The sequence below is a fragment of the Tursiops truncatus genome, chromosome 14, assembly GCF_011762595.2.
Source record: "Tursiops truncatus isolate mTurTru1 chromosome 14, mTurTru1.mat.Y, whole genome shotgun sequence".
NCBI lineage: Eukaryota > Metazoa > Chordata > Mammalia > Artiodactyla > Delphinidae > Tursiops > Tursiops truncatus.
Window position 1 is genome coordinate 82155809 of NC_047047.1, and position 20645 is coordinate 82176453.

The following is a 20645-nucleotide window of genomic DNA, read 5'->3' on the forward strand; positions in this document are numbered from 1 at the left end:
CGCCCTCCACGGGGACCTGGAGAAGCGGCAGCAGGAGGCCCGGCCTGGGTCTGGCGCCGGTCCCGCCCCGGGGCCCCACCCATGCTGCTGGCCGGGCCCCACCCATGCCGCTGGCCGGTCAGTCTGAGGAAAGGCTGCGAAGAACTAGCTGGAAAGGCTCCCGGTCCGCGAAGGGGCAGCGGGACGAGCTGTATCACTCTCTACGTTTCACAGGTGAGGAGGCCGCTGCTGTCCCCAAGCGCACGGGCCAGTGAGGCAGGGAGCCCCGCCTCGAGGCCACGCCTCCTCCCCGTCTCCCCGGCCAACAGCAGCCCTCCCCTCAACGTCCGGCGTTCGTGTCCCGCGGTCGCGGCGGGGGGCGGTGACCTGCCCCGGACCTGGACGCTGATACCCATGGACCCGGCAGCCCCTCTCTCCCAGGGCAGCGGGCGCAGGGAGCCGGCTGACCAGGGAGGGGTCGGCTTAACCCTTCTTTCCTTTTGCCATTCTTCTCTCCTTTCTCGGCTTTAAAGGGAAAGTCAAAAGGCAGACTCTAGCATGCAGAGGTACAGCCCCCGGGACGCCAGACTGCGAGTGCGAAAGTGGGCTTCTGAGACCCGCTGGATGCCCCCCGCCCCAGCGTCCCGAAGACCCCGTGCCCGCTCCGCCTCCAGTGCGCGTACGACACCGACCGCAGCCAGGGCTGGGCTTCTCCCCCCTTAACTCCGGGTGAGGAAACCGGGGGAACCAGGGAAAACCCTCAGTGCCCTCAAAGCACCCCTGAGCCCGCGATGCCAGAGCCCCTCCCTCCTACAGCGTCCAGACCTCGGCCCCCCCTCCAGTCGACCCCCCACCAACCTCGCAGCTGGAAAAAAGCCCCTCCCCTTCCCCGGGTGCTGAGACTCTCACAGACATGTGACACTGAAGGGCAGAGCACAGACCAGATTATAATCCACAGGAACACAGCCCAGCATCGAGAACCACCCAATGGCCAAAGGCAGCCCCGGGGCCAATGTGTGAGAGACAGAAATGCTGCTGAAGTGCTCGGGAGACAGAGCAGGAGAGTGAAGGGCCCCCGTGGGGTGTGAGGCAGACAGGAGTCCGCCGCTGGGGGGCAGCGGCCGCAGGGCTGGGGCCACAGAAGAGCCACAGGCCCCCAGGCAGCGCCGGGCAGCCGGCAGCGAGTGGCTGCCGAGAGACCCCCCCCAGCCATCCAGCTGCATAAAGCCCAACAGCGAGAAAGGAAAAAGGAAAAAAACGTACTGGTAGATGTCACGCGGAGAGGGGGCAGCGGTGGATGGACAGCTGGCGGATCTGACGAAGATCGCTGCCGGCTTACACTGTCCACACTTACAGAGTTTGTCTTCCACAGGGCGTTAGCTGAGGAGGCTGGCTGGACTGCACACGCACGCACATGCACACGCACGCACGTGCACACGCAGGCATGCACACGCACGCACACGCACGAGCACAGAACAAAAACAGAAACAGAACACTGCATTATTGATCCTCTCCCCTATAAAATGGTACACATGACCCTTCCAGAATAACATTAAGGCCACAAATAGGACGTTGATTTTAAAAAAATTCTTGTTTCTGGTATCTGGAAGACAGATACCAATACACACCGAACCAGCGATGCTCCGGGGAAAATTCCCAGTTGGTCTTCTCAGTCTTACCAATTTTATTTCTCAAATTTAAACACTGTTTGAAGTGGGAAATGATGACCACAGTGAGCCTCCTGAGCACTGCACTCGGGGACAGGACGTCTGCTTGTCTCTACCCATCTCAGTCCTCCCTGTGGGGTCACCACCTCGCACAGGGGGGCACCTGTCCTCAGAGCACGTGGAGAGAAGGCTGCAAATCAAAGATACCTGGTGAGGGGCACACGTTTCTGGCTGAAAGTCAGCTCAGGTGGCACACCAGGGAGATGGCACTGTCCTGGCCACACCCTTCCTCTGCCCACAAAGCTCCTCCTCAGGGAGCAGCATCTGCTCAGGGCACAGGCATGACCGTGTCCGAGGCTGGGCCTGGAGATGGAAGCAGGCCACACCCGCACAGGGCCCACCCGGGGTCAGAGGGAGCCTTCACACGTCTGCCGTGGACAACGTCCTCCTCCATGCAGGGCCCGAGAACATCAATCCCGTCCTGCTTGTTGTGTGGGGACTCCTCGTGGATCGAGCATGGAACAGACGGAGAACAAAGGTACCCTTTGGGGGGCTGGCAGGGATGAAGGGTAATCTCCGTCACCAAAGGAAGAGACAGAGCTAACGGTGGGAGTGGCAGAAAGAAATGGGGGGAAAAAAACCCAAACTTTCTCATCCTAAGATTTTAAGAAAACAAGAAATAGAGGTAAACAGCTTTCTATTTCTCTTATATGGCCCAACGGAGCAAAATAAAATCTTTCCTAACATGGCACACACAGTCAGTAAAAGTCACCAATGGGGTGGAGATAAACACAGGCACTGGGATCTGGGGGGAGGCAACGAGACGCACCCACAAGGCCCCAGCCACCGCAGCGGCCCCCGCCTGCCCCGGCCCCTCGCAGCTGGGGGACGTGACCTCCTTCCTTGCTGAGGGACCTCCCGGTCAGGCCTGGGTGCCCTGGACGAACGGACCCTGTGGGCGGTGACAGGCGGGTTTCAGGGGTCTGCCCCGTGCAGCGTGGGTCCGCTCCTAAGGCGTGTGGCTCGGTGACCCAGACAGGAGGCTCATTAGCCTTCTCTGCCTCCCTGAGCACTGGGGGCAGAGCCGTGTGGGAGGGTCTGCAATACACTCAGAGCAGCTGGGGGGCGGCGGTGGGCACAGCCACCCCACACTGTGAGCACAGACCCCACAGGACGGCAGATGTGCGTACTCCTCCCTCCCGGGGCTCGCAGCACCACGGTCACGCGCCTACACGCCTCTGCCGGAGAGCAGCTCCCGCGCAAATGCAACTTGGGATTTACTTTTGGGACCACCATCGGCCTACAGCAGCCGTGGGCCCAGACATCACGCCCCATGGAGGCTCCTGCCCCCGGTCCCCTGGGAAGCCCTCTGGAGGCCCCAGCCCAGAGCTGGCCTGGCTACTTGCGGGACCTGCTTCAGGGAGCATCATGGCCAGTGGGCCTTCAGTGCTGGGCAAATCACTAAACCTCTGGGGGCTTAAGTTTCCATTTTTATAAAAACAAGAAACAGCATCTGTTGAGTCAAACTCACTGTGCTGCGACTGAGGTTAGCACAGGAAGCTTTGGCACTTAAGGCGCTGGTAGGACCCTCGGGGACTATTTCGTATTTTTAGTTAGGCTGAGCACCGTTTCCCAAATTAGCATCTCTTTATCCTTCATTCCATGGGGATCACAGAGATAGGAAATAATCGGATGCCACAAGCTGGCCGAGTACAGGTCGGAGAAAGATAAAAAGGGAAAGAATGAAGGCAAAGGGAGTGGTAGAGAGGGGCGGACCGCAAAGAGAAAAGGACCAGGAAAAAGGTCTGCAGGAAAACATCCAGGGACCAGCAGCAGGTGCTGACCCCTCCATCTCAGGCCTACCCTGGTGGCGTCCCTGCATCCCTCGAGTCACACGTGCCACACCCCTGCCCAGAACGAGAATGGAGTCAAGACACTCTACCACCATCCCAAGAATGACGGAGTTCTTTTAAGAAGCAAACAACGTAAGTACAAAACAAAGGACCCCAAATGAAAAAACATGTCCTGAAGCTGGCCCACACAAAGCAACTACAGCTTCCCCAAAGCAAAATCCCAACGACACCGCTCGTGCATCCAGGGGCCACCAACAGCTCAGTACCTTTGGCAACGTTCCGCGGGGGCAGCGGGGGAGCACTGGCGGCGCTGGGGGCCGCGGGCTGGGCGGGCGGTGGGCTGCTGCTCAGGATGGCTCCGTACGTCTCGTTCTGCAAGATGCTGGGCACGAAGCTCCTCTGCTTGTCCTTGGCCAGGCTGGCGGCGTCTCTGGCCAGAGATGCGGCGTTGGACTGCAGCTGGCTGGAGCCCAGCTGGTAGAAGCTGACGGGCCGGTCTTCTCGCCGACTGGGACTGGGCTGCGGGGGTAGTGGGCGGAGGTGTGTGAAATACAGACGCGCTGACGCACTGGGTACAGCCTCAGGCACAGCAGTCTAACACCTGGGCACGGTGCATTTTTACTGTCACATGACAGCCGCAAAACCTAAAACTCACTCGTACCATGTCCCTTAACGGAAACACACACACGAAAAAAAGCCATGATTTACAAAAACTTACAATTCTTCATTCTGTGAAGAATTTAAAATATAAGCTGTTTCACCTTGACCATCCAGTTACCTCAGCCTAGCTCTGTATTTCACTGCGTGTCCCCTCCGTAAACACCCTTCTCTGACGGCAGAACAGTGCAGCTGCTCTAGGCACGCACGGCCACAGCGGATCCCCAACCGCCATACGGCTAATTCGGGGGAGATCAACGTCTTCTTCCCGTAGGAACTGGAACTCTTAAGAGTCCTCTAACTCAGGGGTCAGCAAATCACGGCCCATTGGGGCCACAACCCGTTCTTATAAAGTCTTATTAGACAGCAGCCACGCCCATCACATCATTTGCATATTGTCTGTGGCTGCCGTCAAGCCACCCTGGCAGAGCTAAGGAGTTGCAACAAAGCCTAAAACATTTATTATCTGGCCCTTTACGAGTCTGCTGACCCCTACTCCACCTGAAAGCCATGTGCATGGAACCATGGAATTAATTAGATGGAACTTGTATTTCAAAGTCAGCTTCGTTATAATAGCTGTGATCTTGAGCAAATTAACCTTCCTGATCCTATTTCTCATCTGATAAGTGGGGCTAACTTTATTCTTTTATTTTTATTTTTTGGTCTCGCCACGCGGCATGCGGGATTCTCAGTTCCCCGACCACGGACTGAACCTGGGCCCTTGGCAATGAGGGTGTGGAGTCCTAACCACTGGACCGCCAGGGAATTCCCCAGTGGGTCTGACTTTAACTGCCGGCACTGTGCCCGGAGCTTAGCAGGTATCAGTATCGGCAGTCACCGCCTCCTCCCCTCACGGGACCGCCCGCCCGCCCGCCTGGCCAAGGCTCTGGCCAACCAACGGCTCACGCCCAGCTCCAGTACGAGGAGCTCAGTGGCCAGTGGCTCTTCATACACAGTTTAAATTCCAACAAAGCCCATGGCTGTGCAAACCACCACCCGCCGCTCTCTGCTGAAGGGGTGGGGACGAGTGTCAGCGCCGCTGCCGGGCTTTCACTGGGTCCACGGCACCTGCCAAGTCACTGCCTGCACAACCCCGGGAATGTGACGTGTGCCTGACCAAGAGGCACTCGCTCCAGGGCAGGTGTTTCAAACCTTCTCCCCTTGTAAAGGCAACTCTAGCGTGAAATAGCCAGCTCCCCTCACTTTGATGCCGTTTTACAGCTAACTCAGAAATTTCTTATTCCAAGAAACCGTAAGTACGGATACTAACTGCTCCATAAACCGGGATAGTCCAACAGGTTTCGGAAATGCCATATATAAATAATCAGACATCAATACACATCAGGACATTAAAATCCTACAGTAAAAATTAAAACGTTACACCCGGCTTTCCCACTAATTTCACAGCAGCTAGGCGTATGGGCTTTGGAGTCAGTCTTCCTGGGTCTGACTCTGAGCCCGTGTGAAGGTGGCAGCCTTCCAGGGGTGCCCTCAAGTGCACAAGACAGAGAGCGTCATGAGGAGAGGCTGGACCAGGAGGCAAGAGCCCCAGGTTGGTCTCCAAATACTGGCTTCCCTGTGGCCAAGACATCCCCTCTCCTGAGGCCTGAATGACCCCATCTAATAAAGGAATGAGTTGGACCCAATGATCTCTAAGGGTCAGTGACTTCAGCGAAGGTTTTAAAGATCAACTAGGTGAACATGGTCACTGCTTCTGGGGGAAGCTGGCTCTTTATCACATTATCCATAGAGAGAGAGATCCCTCTAAAATCCCCCAAAATCCAAGGCTCTCTGTATCTTTCCTTCGTATCAGAAGGCGAGAAGCTGCCTCTGATTACATAGTTATTGTTCGTTCATAGTCACGTCTGTAGGAGCTGGGAGACAGGAGGCAGTTAGGGGAAGGGTAAAACCACAAACCTACTGAGATCACTGGAAGCAAAAAGTAAACCGTATTTCGTTTTCTGCAAACAGCTCTCTACCCTAACTACAGGCCAGGACCCACGCCGCTCTGAAGGCCGCTGATCCTGACACTCTCAGCACTCCCCAAGCTGGCACAGACCTGCAGCTTCTCATCCACGTCGTCATCGCTCTCATCCAGGTCTTCATGGAGCAGTCGCCATTCATACTCGACGTGAACGTGAGAATTAAACCTTCCAGATAAGGCTTGGGTCAGCTGAGAACAACAAAGCACTGTCGGTGACGCTGTTCAAATACTCGGCCTTGTAAAGCGGGTGTCCACCAACATGGCCAAGAGGTAGCGGGCAGGGAGCCTGCACCCCAGTGTGAGGCTGGCTTATACAATTCGCTGCGTCTCAGGTCAAGCCCCCACACTCCCTAATCCACAGATAACCTTGAAGCTCAAGCCCGACCACCCCCATTTAGCGCTTTGTAAGCTGCAAAGTTGCAGCACGCCGCCAAGGGGTTGAGATCTAAAGGGTGACGGTCAGCCTGCCGGTACCCACAACTGCACGCGGGAGCATCTCAATCTGAGGAGAAGGAACGTGTCCACTAACTGTTAACCCCGCTTTTCCTGACCAGCACGAGGGAATGAAGCCCTGCGGAAAATGACGTGAATGACCAGCTTCTCAATTCTCTCCAGGAAGGTGGAGAGCTGGTTCCATTCTAGGTGCACAGGAGAGAAGTTAATCCATGAGATAAATGGGTGCCTTAGCACATTAGGGTCTGACTTTTCTCCAAAGCCAGACAGCAGCCATGTGGTCTTGGGCGACTTACTTAACCCTTCCGTACCTGTCTCCTCATCTGTAAAATGGGGTAACAGTAGGTACCTATTAATTAATGCTTTACGGTAATTATCAAGATTAAATGAGTTATTAGACATGAAGTGCTTAGGATAATACCTGTTAGCAGTCCTACAGCTCTGCAGCACCGACTGTTAATGGTGCCATGGACTGAGCACTTACTCTGTGCCCACTGCTCTGCAGAGTTCAACAACGATTCCCCCCAAAAACCTGCGAACTGGTATGCCTGAGCCCCCTTCACACACAAGGCAACGGCGGAGAGAGCTGGCGTGACCTTCCCAAGCTGCAGCGGTGGAGCCCCCTGTAAACCCGGCCTGACCCAGAGGGGCCTCAGCTCCACTCACCCCAGACGAAGCCAAGGCCGCCGTCAACATGCGCCACCAGCACATACTGACTCGTGTTCTGAGTGTCACCACAGGGGGGGATGGTCACCTCCTCTCTAAGGGGCCCCAGGACACCTTCTCCAAGCCATCCCCTCTACGCCACTGGGATCTGCTCAGGACCCTCCTGCAGGCTCCGAGAGAGCCCTCCCCAGGGAGCGGCGTCCCCAACTCCACCCTGTCCGTGCCGGGTGGTGGGACACTCACCAGCTCCTCACAGCGCTCGTGCCTGAGGCGCTTGGCGATGTCCAGCGGCGTCTCTCCTGACTCGTTAGCTAAGAGGCGGGGGAACGAACAGACGTGTTACGGCAAAAGCAAGCAGAGGTCTGACACTGAGAGGCAATTAAAAAGAACCCGGCGAAGCAGCACCAATCGGAGCCGAGCACGACTAGTGAAGTCCAGCTAGTTCGCCCCAGTCGGTGCTGAACTGTCCTGAAATCGCACAGAACTGCAGCAGTGTGCAGTCGGTAAGGTTTTATAAGACAAGGTTTGAGCTAATCTAATGAAGATAAAACCACTGAAGTAGCCAACTAGTGGAAATAAATATCCAAGGCACAAGTTGTTGAATAAAGCAGTTCACGGTAATTCTCTAAGCAAAAGCACTGCTCATCTAGTTCCAGGCAGCCGACTGTAGAAGACCTTACACCTCCTTTTAAGCAGTCTGAAGATTTGGAATTGTGTATTTTCTTCTAAATGAGCCTCAGTCAATGAGATTTAATGATTAATTAAAAAAGAAAAAAACCCAACTTGGCTCGCAAGCAGGCATGTGCCTTCTCTCTGCTCGTTGCTCTCCGTTTAACAGTTCTTCAAAAGCTCCACCTCAGGACAGCATCACAGCCGGACACCCTCGGGCTAGACTGTGCCTGGCCGGCTACAGGTCAGGGTCCCACAGGGGAGGGAGGGATGAAGGCCAAGCAGATGTGGGTCCCTCGTGGAGGAGGCTTGGTGCCAGTGAACAGAGGGGCAGTGAACAGTGACTCTCACCAGTAAACATGCCCACCCAGAGCCAGTGAGGGGCTCAGCATGATCCCAGGTGGGGGTCAGGAACAGGAGGGCGAGATGCCCAAACCTGGTCCAGGTCACCTGGGTACCAGCGACAGCTGCAGGGCCATCCTCTGCCTCTCAGAAAATGCCTGCACATGACGGCAAGCCTACAAGACAGCAGAGGGAAACTGCTGCTGAGCACGAGACCACAGCAGCCTCGCAGGGCGGGACTGACTCCCCGGCTCTGCCCAGAGCCCCGCACCAGGAGCTGCACGGGGCGGCGCGGGGAGGCTCACCGATGCCGATGGAGGCCTTGCCCCGCAGCAGCAGCTTCAGGCACTCGGCGCTGTCGGTCAGGCAGCAGTAATGCAGGGCCGTGCTGCCCTTGCCCGTCTGTTTGTCCAGGTTCCCACTGGCAAGGACGGGAACAGAGAAAGAGAACAGTGAGGCACAGGCCAGAGGACTGGGGCTGCCCGGGCAGGGACTCTCAGCTCGGCCAGGGTGGCTTGAACGCAGCCACAGACAATATGCGAACGATGGGCATGGCTGCTTTCCTTCCCTGGGAGAGGAAGCCAGAACTCGGGTTCACGGAGGGCAGGGTTTCTCTCAATCCTCCTCCGGGGTGGGGGGCCCACAGCACCAGCCCTGCCTGTGGGCAGGAGGAGGCCTTGGCTTAAGGCCATCGGGGAATAAACAACAGTGGCAGAGCCCGCCAGAAACGGAGCAAGGCACCTGTGCGCACCTGAGCGGGGGCACAGGCAGGTGAACCTGGCATCCCTCCTGCTTCACTGGCAGTGCCCGTCTGGGCCTTAGGAAGCCTGCGTGACTTGCCCAGTCTGTCCCACACAGAAGGACGGGGTGAGCTTCTCTCATCTTACTAACAACACTCTTGCCAGGAAGGGGAAAAGCCGCTCTTCCAAAGTTCGGAGTCCCCAGGCTCCTCTGAGCTGCCCTGAAAACAGGCTATGGGGGAACCGTGAGGAGACCACAAAGATTCTTCCAACACAAAACAAAACCAGGAGATCCCAGGACAAGCCACTCACCCCACTGGTGGAGGTGGCCCTGGGCCTGTTCGGAGCTGGACAGACATGTGGGAACAGGAGCGTGCCCATCAGGAGGTGATGCCCGCAGCTCCCATCAGCAGGAAACCAGCCACACTTACTCCTTCCTCCCGCCCTCCCTTTCTTTTTTAAAGCAGCTACGTTCTCAGTGTGAAAAAGGAGCCTCGCTTCTGATCTCCCCTCTACTCCTGCTGTCCTCCTCCCATTCTGGAAGAAAAGAAACCAGGATTCCGCTTCTCCTGCCCCCGAGAATTTGCACTGAGGGGGATGGTACCGCTCAGCTGCTCACGGAGCTGGCCCCTGCCACGCTGCTGGCGCGGGGACAGCATTCGGGCTCCATCAGAGGACAGCTTCCCCCAGGCATCCAGAGAACTCCCGGCTCCCGGGGAAGGAGCTGCCTCCCAAGCTCCTCTACCTCTGGCCATTTCTTCTTCTGAAGACAGCCGGGAACGGCAGAAGATACAAAATGCAAAAAATCTCTCCTTGCTTCTGCACTTTGGGATCTTCTATTCCATCTGAAGCCAATTCCTGTGGCTTTTAACCAGCACCGGCCCCTCCAGCAGCCACCCACCCACCCACGCCAGGCTCAGGCAGTCAGGATGCTCCTTGCCGGGGCTTCACCACTGGCCTTCAGCTGCCAGGGAGGCCCCGCACCAAGCGAGGCAGAACGCACCAAATGGGACTGCTGGGGCCAGGGACGCCGTCTGCGCATGTCCTCTCTAAAGTCAACTTCTAATTAAAAATAACAGCTTTTCCAACCACGCAGAAAGCCCACCACCCCGAGTTGCGGTTTACAACGTCAGCTCGGCCAGCGGCTGGAGGAGGATCTCTGCTTCCTGCTTCCCTCCCGCTCTGCTCAGGGGGCCCCGCCTGGACCTCGTGGGACCCGCACCTCACGGCACAAGCAAAGGGGTGGTCGTGGGGGCCACAGACAGAGGCTGCTTTCCCGGGGCTCGGAATTCAGCAGGGCTATCGACGGGGCGTCTCCCTGAGTCCCAGACACTAGAGGCGGGACCTCGCAGACCCCGGGAGGGGGCTTTATTAGGATTGCATCCGAACACTCCACACCTGGCAGCACTGTCCCTGTCCCATGATTCCTCTTCAGACCCAGGGAAATTCCAGCATCTTGGCCACACAACTAAAGCAATGGGGCAACCCCTGGCTCCATTCTCAGAAACACCAAGGAACGAAATCAAACACCTTCCCTGATTTTAGAGCACCTACCTGTTCTGAACTAGAAAGTCTACAATGTGAAGAGAAGTCCGGTCCACGGATCTGACAGCTAGGTGGAGGGCAGTTTCATCTGGCTCCTGAAGACCAAGCAGAAACATCCCAGAATTCCAAGGGGAGCATTCAATTCTGTGTCCCACATGAGAAAAATTGTGTATTTCTCTTCCAAAAGCCTCTAAATCTTTCTTTTGAAAAACGTTACCTCTAAGATACCAAGGGCCCCTTTAATCTCCACGGCAAACTCTGCCCCTGGGAACCTGCGTTTAGAGACTGGCCCTATTCCTCCTTACTCCACGGGAAATAATGAGGAATTCAGGGGTTTCATGGCAAAGTCCTCTCGATCTTTCTGCCCTCATCCCTGCCTCTCAACATGAGGTATTGCCTGTAAGAGGGGTCTCCATTCAGGCTCCAGGAAGGTTCCCCGGGCTCTTAAACCTGCTCCCTGGGTAAATATAAATGTATGTCTTAAATGCTGGGTTCAATTTTTTCATTCTATACTTAGAGATAACGCCATCAATGCTAATACCTGGACTGCCTTTAGTTGCTACTAAATGGCACATGACTACCCCTGCCTCTTCTGAAGGAAGTTCTGGCCGGTGGGAGAGAAGAGTCACGAATGAAGGCTGTTTCAGGTAGGTGGGTGGGAGGGAGCTGGAGGCCAAGGGGAGATCCAGGTAACGGGGAACGTGGGGCAGAGGGAGACAACGGGCCACCCCCTCCTCCTCCTCGGCTGCAGCACAGCTCTGAGCTGAGCATACGCGGCCCTGGGAACCCTGGCTGCAGTTCCCTGTCTTACTCTCAAACACTGGACATTACGGTTCCATACAACGTTCTCAGCTGCTAAGGGTGACCCAGTCCCATGCGCCTTTATTCTGAGGGTAAGGAGGGTCCAGGGGGCTGTGAGTGTGCGTCCACGAGGGTTAGGAGGGTCCGGGGGGCTGTGAGTGTGCGTCCACGAGGGTTAGGAGGGTCCGGGGGGCTGTGAGTGTGCGTCCAAGGGCACACCCACGGAAGAGAATTAGGCCACACTGGCCGTAACACTGGTGGTTTCCTGCGGACGGATCCCGACGGTGAGACCCCACCCTCTTGGCCCAGTTCCCCCAGGGAGGAGGGCAAGGGGAGCAGGCTGGACAGCGGTGCACCAGGCCCGGTCCAAGCTCTCCTTCCCGGCGTGGCCTCGGGAGCTGCAGCCGAGGCCTGGCTGAGGCGCTAATGCGGCTCTCGGACGACAGAAGAAGGCGCTTAGGCCTCTGAGAAGACGCTCCTTCCCCCGGGGATGGACCTTCCTTCCAGAGCTGCCATTACAGGTCTGGTTTAAGAATCACCCACTAATTTCCTCCCCCAGGACCCACTGCCTCTTCTTTCAGAGTCACACGACTTTGTCAGCATTTCTGCTGACACTGCCTTGCCACTCCCCACCCTCTCACCCTTTCTTTTCTGTTTTTACAGGTCTTTCCTTACATGTCCATTGGCCAGTGGGATTTTTTCTGTAAGATCCACACCATCCGCGTATGCTTGGAGTAATCCAAAAATATCTCTTGCTTTGACAGCCTCACAAAGGCTGTGAAGTTTTGCCGCGTTATCCGCGTGTCTTTTCCTTGCGTACTTCCTCTCAATGTACTTGGCAGTAATGTAGTCCTTTCTTGCATTCCTGAAATCAAATATAATTGCCTCGTAAATGATTAAGGGCCTCTATTCAAACAGATCCCAACACCCACTCATCTATAACTACTTAAAAAAAAATCCCGTCCCACCCTCCTCGTAATAAGCAGTATTGGCAGAAAGACGGGAAGCGGGAAACGGGCGCCGTGTGGCTCCCCCTCGGCACCTGCGTTCGCTCAGCCTCCAGGCACTTTCAAGAGGCCAGAAACCCTCCAGCTGCCAAGACAAGTGGAATCAAGGCCCGGGTCTAAGGGCTAAGGGGCCAGGTCGCGGGGCTGGCAGCCCTCATGGGAAGCCTGTCTTCCTGTTTGCGGGCACCGTGCCTAGCAGACAGGCTCACCACACACCTGACGAACCAAACGACTGTCCATCTTCGCGGTCTATTTCCTGGCCTTCATGCGGCCTTGTGTGTGCAGACCCTGCCTCTCAAAGGAGCTCGGAGTGCCAGCAACTCCAGGGGAGCCAAAGAAGCCCGGGCTCAAATCCTGCCCCACCACAGACTGACGTGCAAGTATGTGGCCTCAAGTCTTCTTATCTGTGCAAATGCACACGGCCTGTGAGAAGGGAATGAGCTGACACGTTTGCTGCGCTCACGGCAGGTCCTTAGGGCCTCGGAAAGTACCGATGACCTTGAAAGACAGACAGCAAGAAAAACAGCAGCTCCTGGTCCAGAGGACGCAGCATTTTGCTCCAAGGACTCTAACATACAGCAGCAGCAATAATAAGAAATGGAGACACGATTTTTGAGGGACAGTAAACACTAATTACTTCACGTGACAGTCAAGTCAGAAGTGCCAAGAAACGACCCAGTGTCCATCAGCTGAGGAACAGGTGTCCATACAATGCAATACGACTCAGCCACAAAAGGAAGGAAGCACTGACACAGCCCATAGCCCATGATGTGGACGAAGCCTGAAAACGTTAAGTTACATGAAAGAAGCCAAACACTGAAGACCACACACTGTGTGATCCCATTTACTGAAATGCCCAGAACAGGCACACCTGCAGACAGGTACGCAGTTGCCCAGGGCTGGGAGAGCGAGGGGAGAGAGTCGGGGATGGCCAACAGGTATGGGGGTTCGTTCTGGGGTGATACAAATGTTCGAAAATCGCTTGTGGTGATGGATGCTCAGCTGTGAATATACTGAAAGCCGGCAAATTGTCCATTAAATGGGTGAATTGTATGGTATGTGAGTTACAGTTCAACAAAGCTCTTAAAAAAAAATGTCAGGGAAAACCAAATTCCAAATACAAAAACCTGACTTTAGCCAATAGAGCTACCAGGGATATAGGACGAATGACACGAGAGGACTGAGCCCCCTGCTTCTTCTGTCCCCTCTTTCTGGAAAGTGCGAGGTACACTGAGATTTCACAAGGTCAGGCAGGGGAGGCTGAACTAGAAGAAGGGGCCTGGGTTCCTTCCCCCCCACCCCCCGCAGGCTGGTGGTCAGCTCTGAGAGCGCACAGTCACTCAGGCCTGGCTCTCGGTCACACGGCCGGATCTCAGCCCAGCTCCAGGCTCCCCCACCCCCACCCCCGGTGACCTCTGTATCGTGAGCACAGCTGCTTGCAGGATTAGACGAGATGCCACACTGAGGCCTTTAGCCCAGGGTTTCGGATGTAATTACTGTGGCAGCACAGAATGAAGAGGGGCTGGTGGTGGCCCAGGTGGGTGGGACCCGCCAGCTCTTCTCTGCTGGGGCACCGCTCACTCCCACCCTGCCACCAGGGCTGCACCCACCACACCTGCTTCTACTACCGTCAGGGGCCCAGCCCCCCACGTCAACCCACCAGGCTTCGGGAGTGGGCAGGTCAACTCCAGGCTCCCAGTGTGGCAAACACCACTCCGACTGCCTCACCCGATGAATCCACTGCCTGGGTGTTTCTAAATGCAGCCTCGTGTGAACCGTGCTGGTGGACTTCACACATCACCCCACACGTGGACAGCTGCTGCGGGCTTACAGGTCACATTGAGATGTGCTGTCCATCTGACCCTCACAGCAGTGCTGTGACTGTGAGCCCGTCCCCTCCAGCAGCCGGACAGCTCTCGGGGCTGCCCTGCTTTGCTGGACTGAGCTCTCCTTGCGGGGCTCCCAGCCAGCGTGCCTCTCAGCCTGCTGCCTGGTTCCCGTCTGGGGTTGACAACTGACAACCTGTCTGATGAACCTCTATGGGTCCCTTCTGATGGGCAGTGGGGCTAGACATGTGTCAAGGTTTAGGTGGCTCCAGTAATCACTGTGGGACAGTCAGGAAGGGGCTAGAGATGAACTGGACCCTTTACTTTTTAAATGTATTATCCACTTGTCCAGGGCTCTGGGTCTCGTCCCCTGAAGGTCGTCCCTCCACAAGCTCAGGTACAGGTCTGTTCTGGGCAACACCACGCCCCATGGTTTCGTGGAGGGAGTTCACTCTGCCGGAGCGATTCCCCCACCCCCTCTTTTTTTGGGAAAGGCTAAGGTTTTTGGAGAAAAGGCAATGAACTTAATGTAAGAATGCATTTGGCATTCGTGTTCAGAGAGAGGGGCTTCTTATACTCCCGAAGGACAGGGCGTGCACGAGGGCCCTAAGTCACAGGAGAGAAACACTCCTGTGGCCTCTGGGAGCAGACACAAACCTGGCTGCTCCCCCTTCCCGCCTACGTGTATCTCTCAACACCCCCCAAATCCATCTGAGGATTCACAGCCCACGAGATGGTCTTTGGCTTCCCTTTCAACAAATTTATCTGCAGATGGTGTGTTGCTCTGACATAAAGCCAGATTTAATCTGGAAGTAAAATACTAGCTTATTTAAGTAGCCACAGAGCTAGGACTTCACCTCTGACCCGTTGATTCATTATATATGTATTTCCCACCACAAGCAACACATTGTGGTGGGAGATACAAAAACGAGTAAGACGCAATGTATTAGAAAAATATGTGTAAATACCTCGGTACAACGTAAAGTGGGATGAGCTGCTTTAAAACAGAACTGAGTGCTACAGGAGCACAGCAGCCCAGTGACTGATTTCAGCTGAGGAGGTATCAACGTGGGTGGCATTTTGCCATCACATTGGTCATCTGCTCTCATTTTGGAAAAATAAGAGGGGGAGGAGTAAACGTCCTTTTCATTTGTGCCAAGGCTGGGGGGCGGGGAGGGGCCCCAATGCAGACGCAACGTTTATATCCAAGAGTCGCAAGCAGACGGTATTCATTTTTTTAGAATCATCTTGCCCCACAGTAAACAAATGATCTGCTTTTATAAAGTGCCCCTGGTACTTGGAAGAAATGAGTTACCATATGCTTTGTTCAAAGTTGATCAGTATTACAGCATTTCGGGAGACCAGTCCCTTCACCGCGAGAGCAGGTGTCCGTTAGACAGTAAGTAAAGTGCCGCAGTGGGCCGCGATGTTTCCTGTCCTAAACAGATCTTCTCGTATCCCAGGAAGAGTCAGCTCTCCTTGGGGTAACTCTCCAACTGACACCTGCCCCGAGAGGACCCTAACTTTTCAGGGCGTGTGGAATCGGCTCCCGGCATGTGTGCTGCCCCACTGCCCCCGCCCACGGCGAGCAAGCAGGGCTGCCGACACCAACCCGGCACAAGATGCGTGACCGCTTCACCCCTTTGCACGTCCCAGCGACTCTGCGAGGTGGCGACGGCTGCACCTGTTTCTCTTAGAGGAAAAGGGCTCAGAGAGGTTGACGAACCTACCCAGGTCCCACGATCGGGAAAGATGCAGCTTTCTGTGTCCCGCGCTGCCTCTCCAGGTCTGGGTAAGGATACAGACTTGGAACTCGGATCTTCATCAAGAAAGGACCATCACTTTATAGGCCCTGTGCCTGGAATCTAACGTCGCACCTCGTCCAATCTCAAGGAAACGCTTCCCCACTGACACTTGCTCCAGGGCCCGGATGTGACCTGACTGTCACCCAGCACCAACGCACGCGCGCTCACCTCAGACGCCGACACCTGCGAGGGTGTGGAACGCACACAGTACCTGCTCCTCCCTTTAGTTTGTCTAAGCTCCTTCACCGTATTAAGTCACCTCACCCAAGCGCAGAAGAGCACAGATCCCGTGAGCTCAGCTTCCAAAGACCGGCGCCCACAAGATGTTCCTGCCAAGGGCCGGGAACCACACCTCTCTGCAACGCTCTCCCAGCCTCTGGTCCTCCCTGTCCTTGCCGAGCCCCAGGGGGAGCCCTGCCAGCACTTCTACCTCAGGCTGCTCCCAGGGAAGGGCTGTCTCGGTGAATGAACCTCCTCCTCTCCCTCATCACCTGTTTCTCACTTGGCCTCCCCTGTCCACAGCGGGCCAGCTGGACGCCTGATGAGGCACGAAAGCTTCTTGATCAGGTTTTGTGTCCAAAGTAAAACAGAAACAAAGAAAAGCTTTTTGAAGGAAACAACACGCTCGACATTTGCACTGGGAAAGAGAACGGGACATAATCATGTATCTAGGACAACGGACCCTCCGCGCGGCTCAGAATTCACACTGAGAGAAGGCAGGTGGGAGAGCGACTCCCCTGCCCTGAGGCAGAAGCAAGGTGGTGCCCACACACCACCAGCAGGGGGCGCCACTCAGGACTCCCTCCGCCCCCGCCCACCGGCAAATCCGCTTTCCTCCGGCTCCTAAGAAAAGCTGCCAAACCAAGTTTCTACTTGGACATCCAAAAAGGTTCAAGTGACTTTATAAACAACATAGGCTGATTTCTTCCCTAAAGAAGCAACAATCGATGCACCCAAGCTTGTTTATTCCCCTGCCTCGGGGCAGGGGGTGGGGGGTGGGGCCCGGGGACAAGGCCAACCTTTGCTCAGAAAGCAAGAACAGCCAGCCCCATACTTACATGTCACTGCTCGGGTTGGGTTTGATCGAGTCCTCAGCTGGAAGGCAACACTCCATAATCTCATTGAAGCCTGCATTCCCAATATTCTTGGCAAGCTGCAAAAACAAAAGTCTATTTCAGGGTTCTCAATTATTAATACCTTCCACTGCTACACATGACTCACACAGTTGATTTATTTAATGGTCACTAAGAAACAGAGCAATAAAGTGGTTTGCCTTTAATGAAGCTGGACAAAACCCAAACCCCAAAGGTACCCATAAAACTAGAGATAAGAAACAGCATGCCTCTTACAGAAGAGTGTTCTCATAAAACGTCCCCTAGATAGAATGCCTCCACGGACAGGGAGAAGCAGTAACTCGGCCCAGCTTGAGTTTCTTTCCCTTCTCCCCACCCCCCAAAAAGAATCTGTGCTCGCTCCAACTGAAACAGATCTAACAGCCTTTACTTGCACCAGTGAGGGGGTGGCTCATACAGCAGAGAGGGTGCTGAGCCAGGAAGCCAAGATTCGGGTTCAAATTGTGGTCCTATTTCCTGGCTTTGTGACCACAGGCAAGGCAGTTTACCCGAGCTTCAATTTCTTTTTAAATTAATTAATTTATTTTTGGCTGTGTTGGGTCTTCGTTTCTGCGCGAGGGCTTTCTCCAGTCGCGGTGAGCTGGGGGCCACTCTTCATTGCGGTGGGCGGGCCTCTCGCTGTCGCGGCCTCTCGTTGCGGAGCACAGGCTCCAGACGCGCAGGCTCAGTAGTTGTGGCTCACGGGCCCAGCTGCTCCGCGGCATGTGGGATCCTCCCAGACCAGGGCTTGAACCCGTGTCCCCCGCATTAGCAGGCGGACTCTCAACCACTGTGCCACCAGGGAAGCCCCGAGCTTCAATTTTTTAATAATAAAATGCAGATACCTACCTACCTACCTTGCCAGGTTGTAATAATGATAAAATGAGATAATTTCTGTAAAAGCATTCAATAAACTAGAGCGCTAAAAGTGTATCTGTTCCAATGTAAGGTCCTCACTTGCCGATCAACCTTCTGACTCGTCAGAAATGAGCAGGTTTTCACCAGTGCTCACTGATACAGGCACTGTGCTGGACGCGGCAGGTACAAGATAAACACCAGGCCGCCCTGGCACGCTCCTGAAGGGATGTGCGGATCTGGAGTGACCAGGATCCTTAAGAGCGCGGATTTCATCCCAACCCCAGCACCCAGCTCAGCACCTGACTGAGATCGGACCCTTCAATATCTAACGAAACAAAGAAACCGAATGGAAGCACCGGGCCCAGTGCTTTGGAGAGAACAGACATTTTCACTTCCACGTTGAAAACGATGCCGTGGGAGCAGCGACACTTCTGGTGCTTCTGCCCTCGGTGAGTCATGTGGACACAGGCTGAGTGGGACTCTCTGCGAGGAAAGGCTGAGCCCCAGTGGCCTCTTCTCGCTCCAGGGGGACCGGCTGGAGCAACAGCCAAAGGGATGTGGGTCAGACAGGGCCGAACTTCCTGGTGGCAGGTAAGAGGGGATCTCGAGGGAGGCCGAAGGACAAGGGAAACACGCAGTCAGCCTGATAATCGGGTGGGGAGCCTTCCTAACTCTTCCCTGTCCTTGACAAGTGAACAGAGCTTCCGGGTGCCCCGAGCCCCACGCTCTCAGCAGCCCTGCCTTGGGTCCTCGGTCCTCAGCCCTGGCCCCGGGGCCTCAAGGCGACGTCAGGTGGCAAAGCCCCAGGCTGCCTCACTGCACTTTCCTGGAGACGGGGCTGCCCGTCAGGGTGGTGCAGAGCAGGGGGCCCGGCGTACCACGGAGCCAACGCCCCGACGATTTCGGGGGCGCCTGGTGCCAGATCCAGGCTGAACCTCGGCGTCGGGTCCCCGGTTTAGAGCCAGGCCCACGCTAAAGGCCCCACCGTTCAGTGCAACGTGGACGCCATCCCGCACCCAAACCTCGTTATCTGCAGGGCAGTGACAGGACAAGCCACAGCACCTGCCCCTGGGAGCCTCCCGGTCTGCAAGGAGGAGGATCCCCCGGAATCCGAAAGCTGCTCCCCTTCTGCTTGGGCTTGGCTGGCTTACTAGGGGACAGCTGGTGCAGGGAGCCACCACGGCCGTGCGTCACACTCGTCGAACGCGGAGAAATATGCCGCCTCATAGCTTCACCAGCCTCCAGCGAATAGTTCAGCCTGCAGAGAACCCTCTGGAACCATCAACAAAAGCAAAGCACTTGCAGATGGAGGCTGCAGGGTCAGGTCAAGAAAATGTGCGGTCCAGCAGGCCGCGCGGGCAGGAGCCTAGGCAGCAGGAGGGCTGGTTAAACAGCCCGGACACACACGCCCTCCACTCCCAGAGCCCCATCCCCGGCATGTGGGACTGCACCGAGGCTGACGGGGGGCCCTGGGGTGTTCAGGTGCCGCGTCCTCAGGGAAGCGAGCCCCAGGACACACGCGGAGCCCTCGGGCAGGCTGGGCTCCGGGCCGGGCACACGGGCCTGCTCCAAGGGGCTCGGTCTAACGAGACAGAGGTGAACGAAAACGAAAAAGAAGGGCACCGTGATACGGGCTGGACTGAGTGCTACGGAGACGGCCAGGGGCCGGCAGCAGAGCAGGGACCTGGTCTAGACACCCGCTCTCCCACAGCCCGAATTTGCACGAAAGCCTGTGTGCATCTCCCTCACTGCACAAGGCGCCCTGTGCACGGGGACCTGGAGTCACACATGCCTGGAGACCCGCAGCACCAACCCTTGAGGGGCCCGCTGAGCCAGAAAAAGGCCATAGGTTTTCTCTAGAAACTGTTTCCAGAGTTCGGGGTGAGGATGGGGAACCTCCTGCACCCTGTTTTCATGTTTCCAGGTGGAGGGTCACCAGTTCCTGTGACATTCTGTCTTCCTCTGTTTTTACGCACCCAGAGGAAAGAAACAGACAGTGAGAGAGACGACGTCCCTGCCCGAGGGGCTCAGAAGAACGGGCACCCACAGGAGGCAGCATGTGGTGGGTGTGCCGCTCTGCCCGTGCCTGGGGCTGGGCTGCCACCACACGTGTGAACCAGATCGCCGATTCCGCTGTTTTCAACCATAAATCAGACCTTTGCTCTCTCAAGCGGTTCGAAACGCATGTAGGGAAATGGGGTGTTAGCTACTGGGCCCCTCAGGCCCCAGGAGGCTGGAAGGCTTGGAGCACACGGCACATCTTTAATATACAGGTGCGTAAAAACGCCCGGGGCAGTGAAGGAACCTGACCCTGGCAGGCGAGCTAAGAGACAGCTGTGAGCCCTGGACTGCTGCCTCCAAAGACCGGAGCACGAAAAAAGACCCTGTGGTGCGCAAAGAGAGCTGTGTGTCGTGCTTCACCTGCGCCTCTAGAAATTCTGCTTTTGGTCTATTTGACAAAGTATATAATATGCTCCTTAGTAAGTGGTACAAGTCTAACTATACATCACATACATGCATATGTTTGGGTGCTCAATTTTTTCTGGTAGGGTTTGTGGTTAAAAAAAGTTCAGAGTTGTGATTTAAGAACAAAGACTAGAACACAGGCTCCGGCCTCCCTTTTAAAATGGGGTTCTTGTCTAGGTTAGATAAGACAAAGGACCTGGGACAATGCCTGAAGC

General features: G+C 55.7%; 1 protein-coding gene across 7 annotated transcripts in view; it reads right to left on the reverse strand.

Moving 5' to 3' along the window:
- ASAP2 (ArfGAP with SH3 domain, ankyrin repeat and PH domain 2) overlaps window positions 1-20645 on the reverse strand; it is a 157002-nt gene that overhangs the window by 7298 nt on the left and 129059 nt on the right. For 4 of the 7 annotated variants that reach the window (XM_033838041.2, XM_033838039.2, XM_073791726.1 and 1 more), the window contains 8 exons: window positions 17053-17147; window positions 12032-12221; window positions 10565-10650; window positions 8576-8691; window positions 7503-7570; window positions 6216-6329; window positions 3766-4018; window positions 1243-1377 (listed from right to left, as the gene is read on the reverse strand). In XM_033838041.2, the coding sequence (XP_033693932.1) occupies window positions 1243-1377; window positions 3766-4018; window positions 6216-6329; window positions 7503-7570; window positions 8576-8691; window positions 10565-10650; window positions 12032-12221; window positions 17053-17147 (1057 nt within the window). The remainder of the gene's footprint in view (window positions 1-1242; window positions 1378-3765; window positions 4019-6215; window positions 6330-7502; window positions 7571-8575; window positions 8692-10564; window positions 10651-12031; window positions 12222-17052; window positions 17148-20645) is intronic. The other 3 variants (XM_019943306.3, XM_073791727.1, XM_019943304.3) reach the window with 1 other exon arrangement.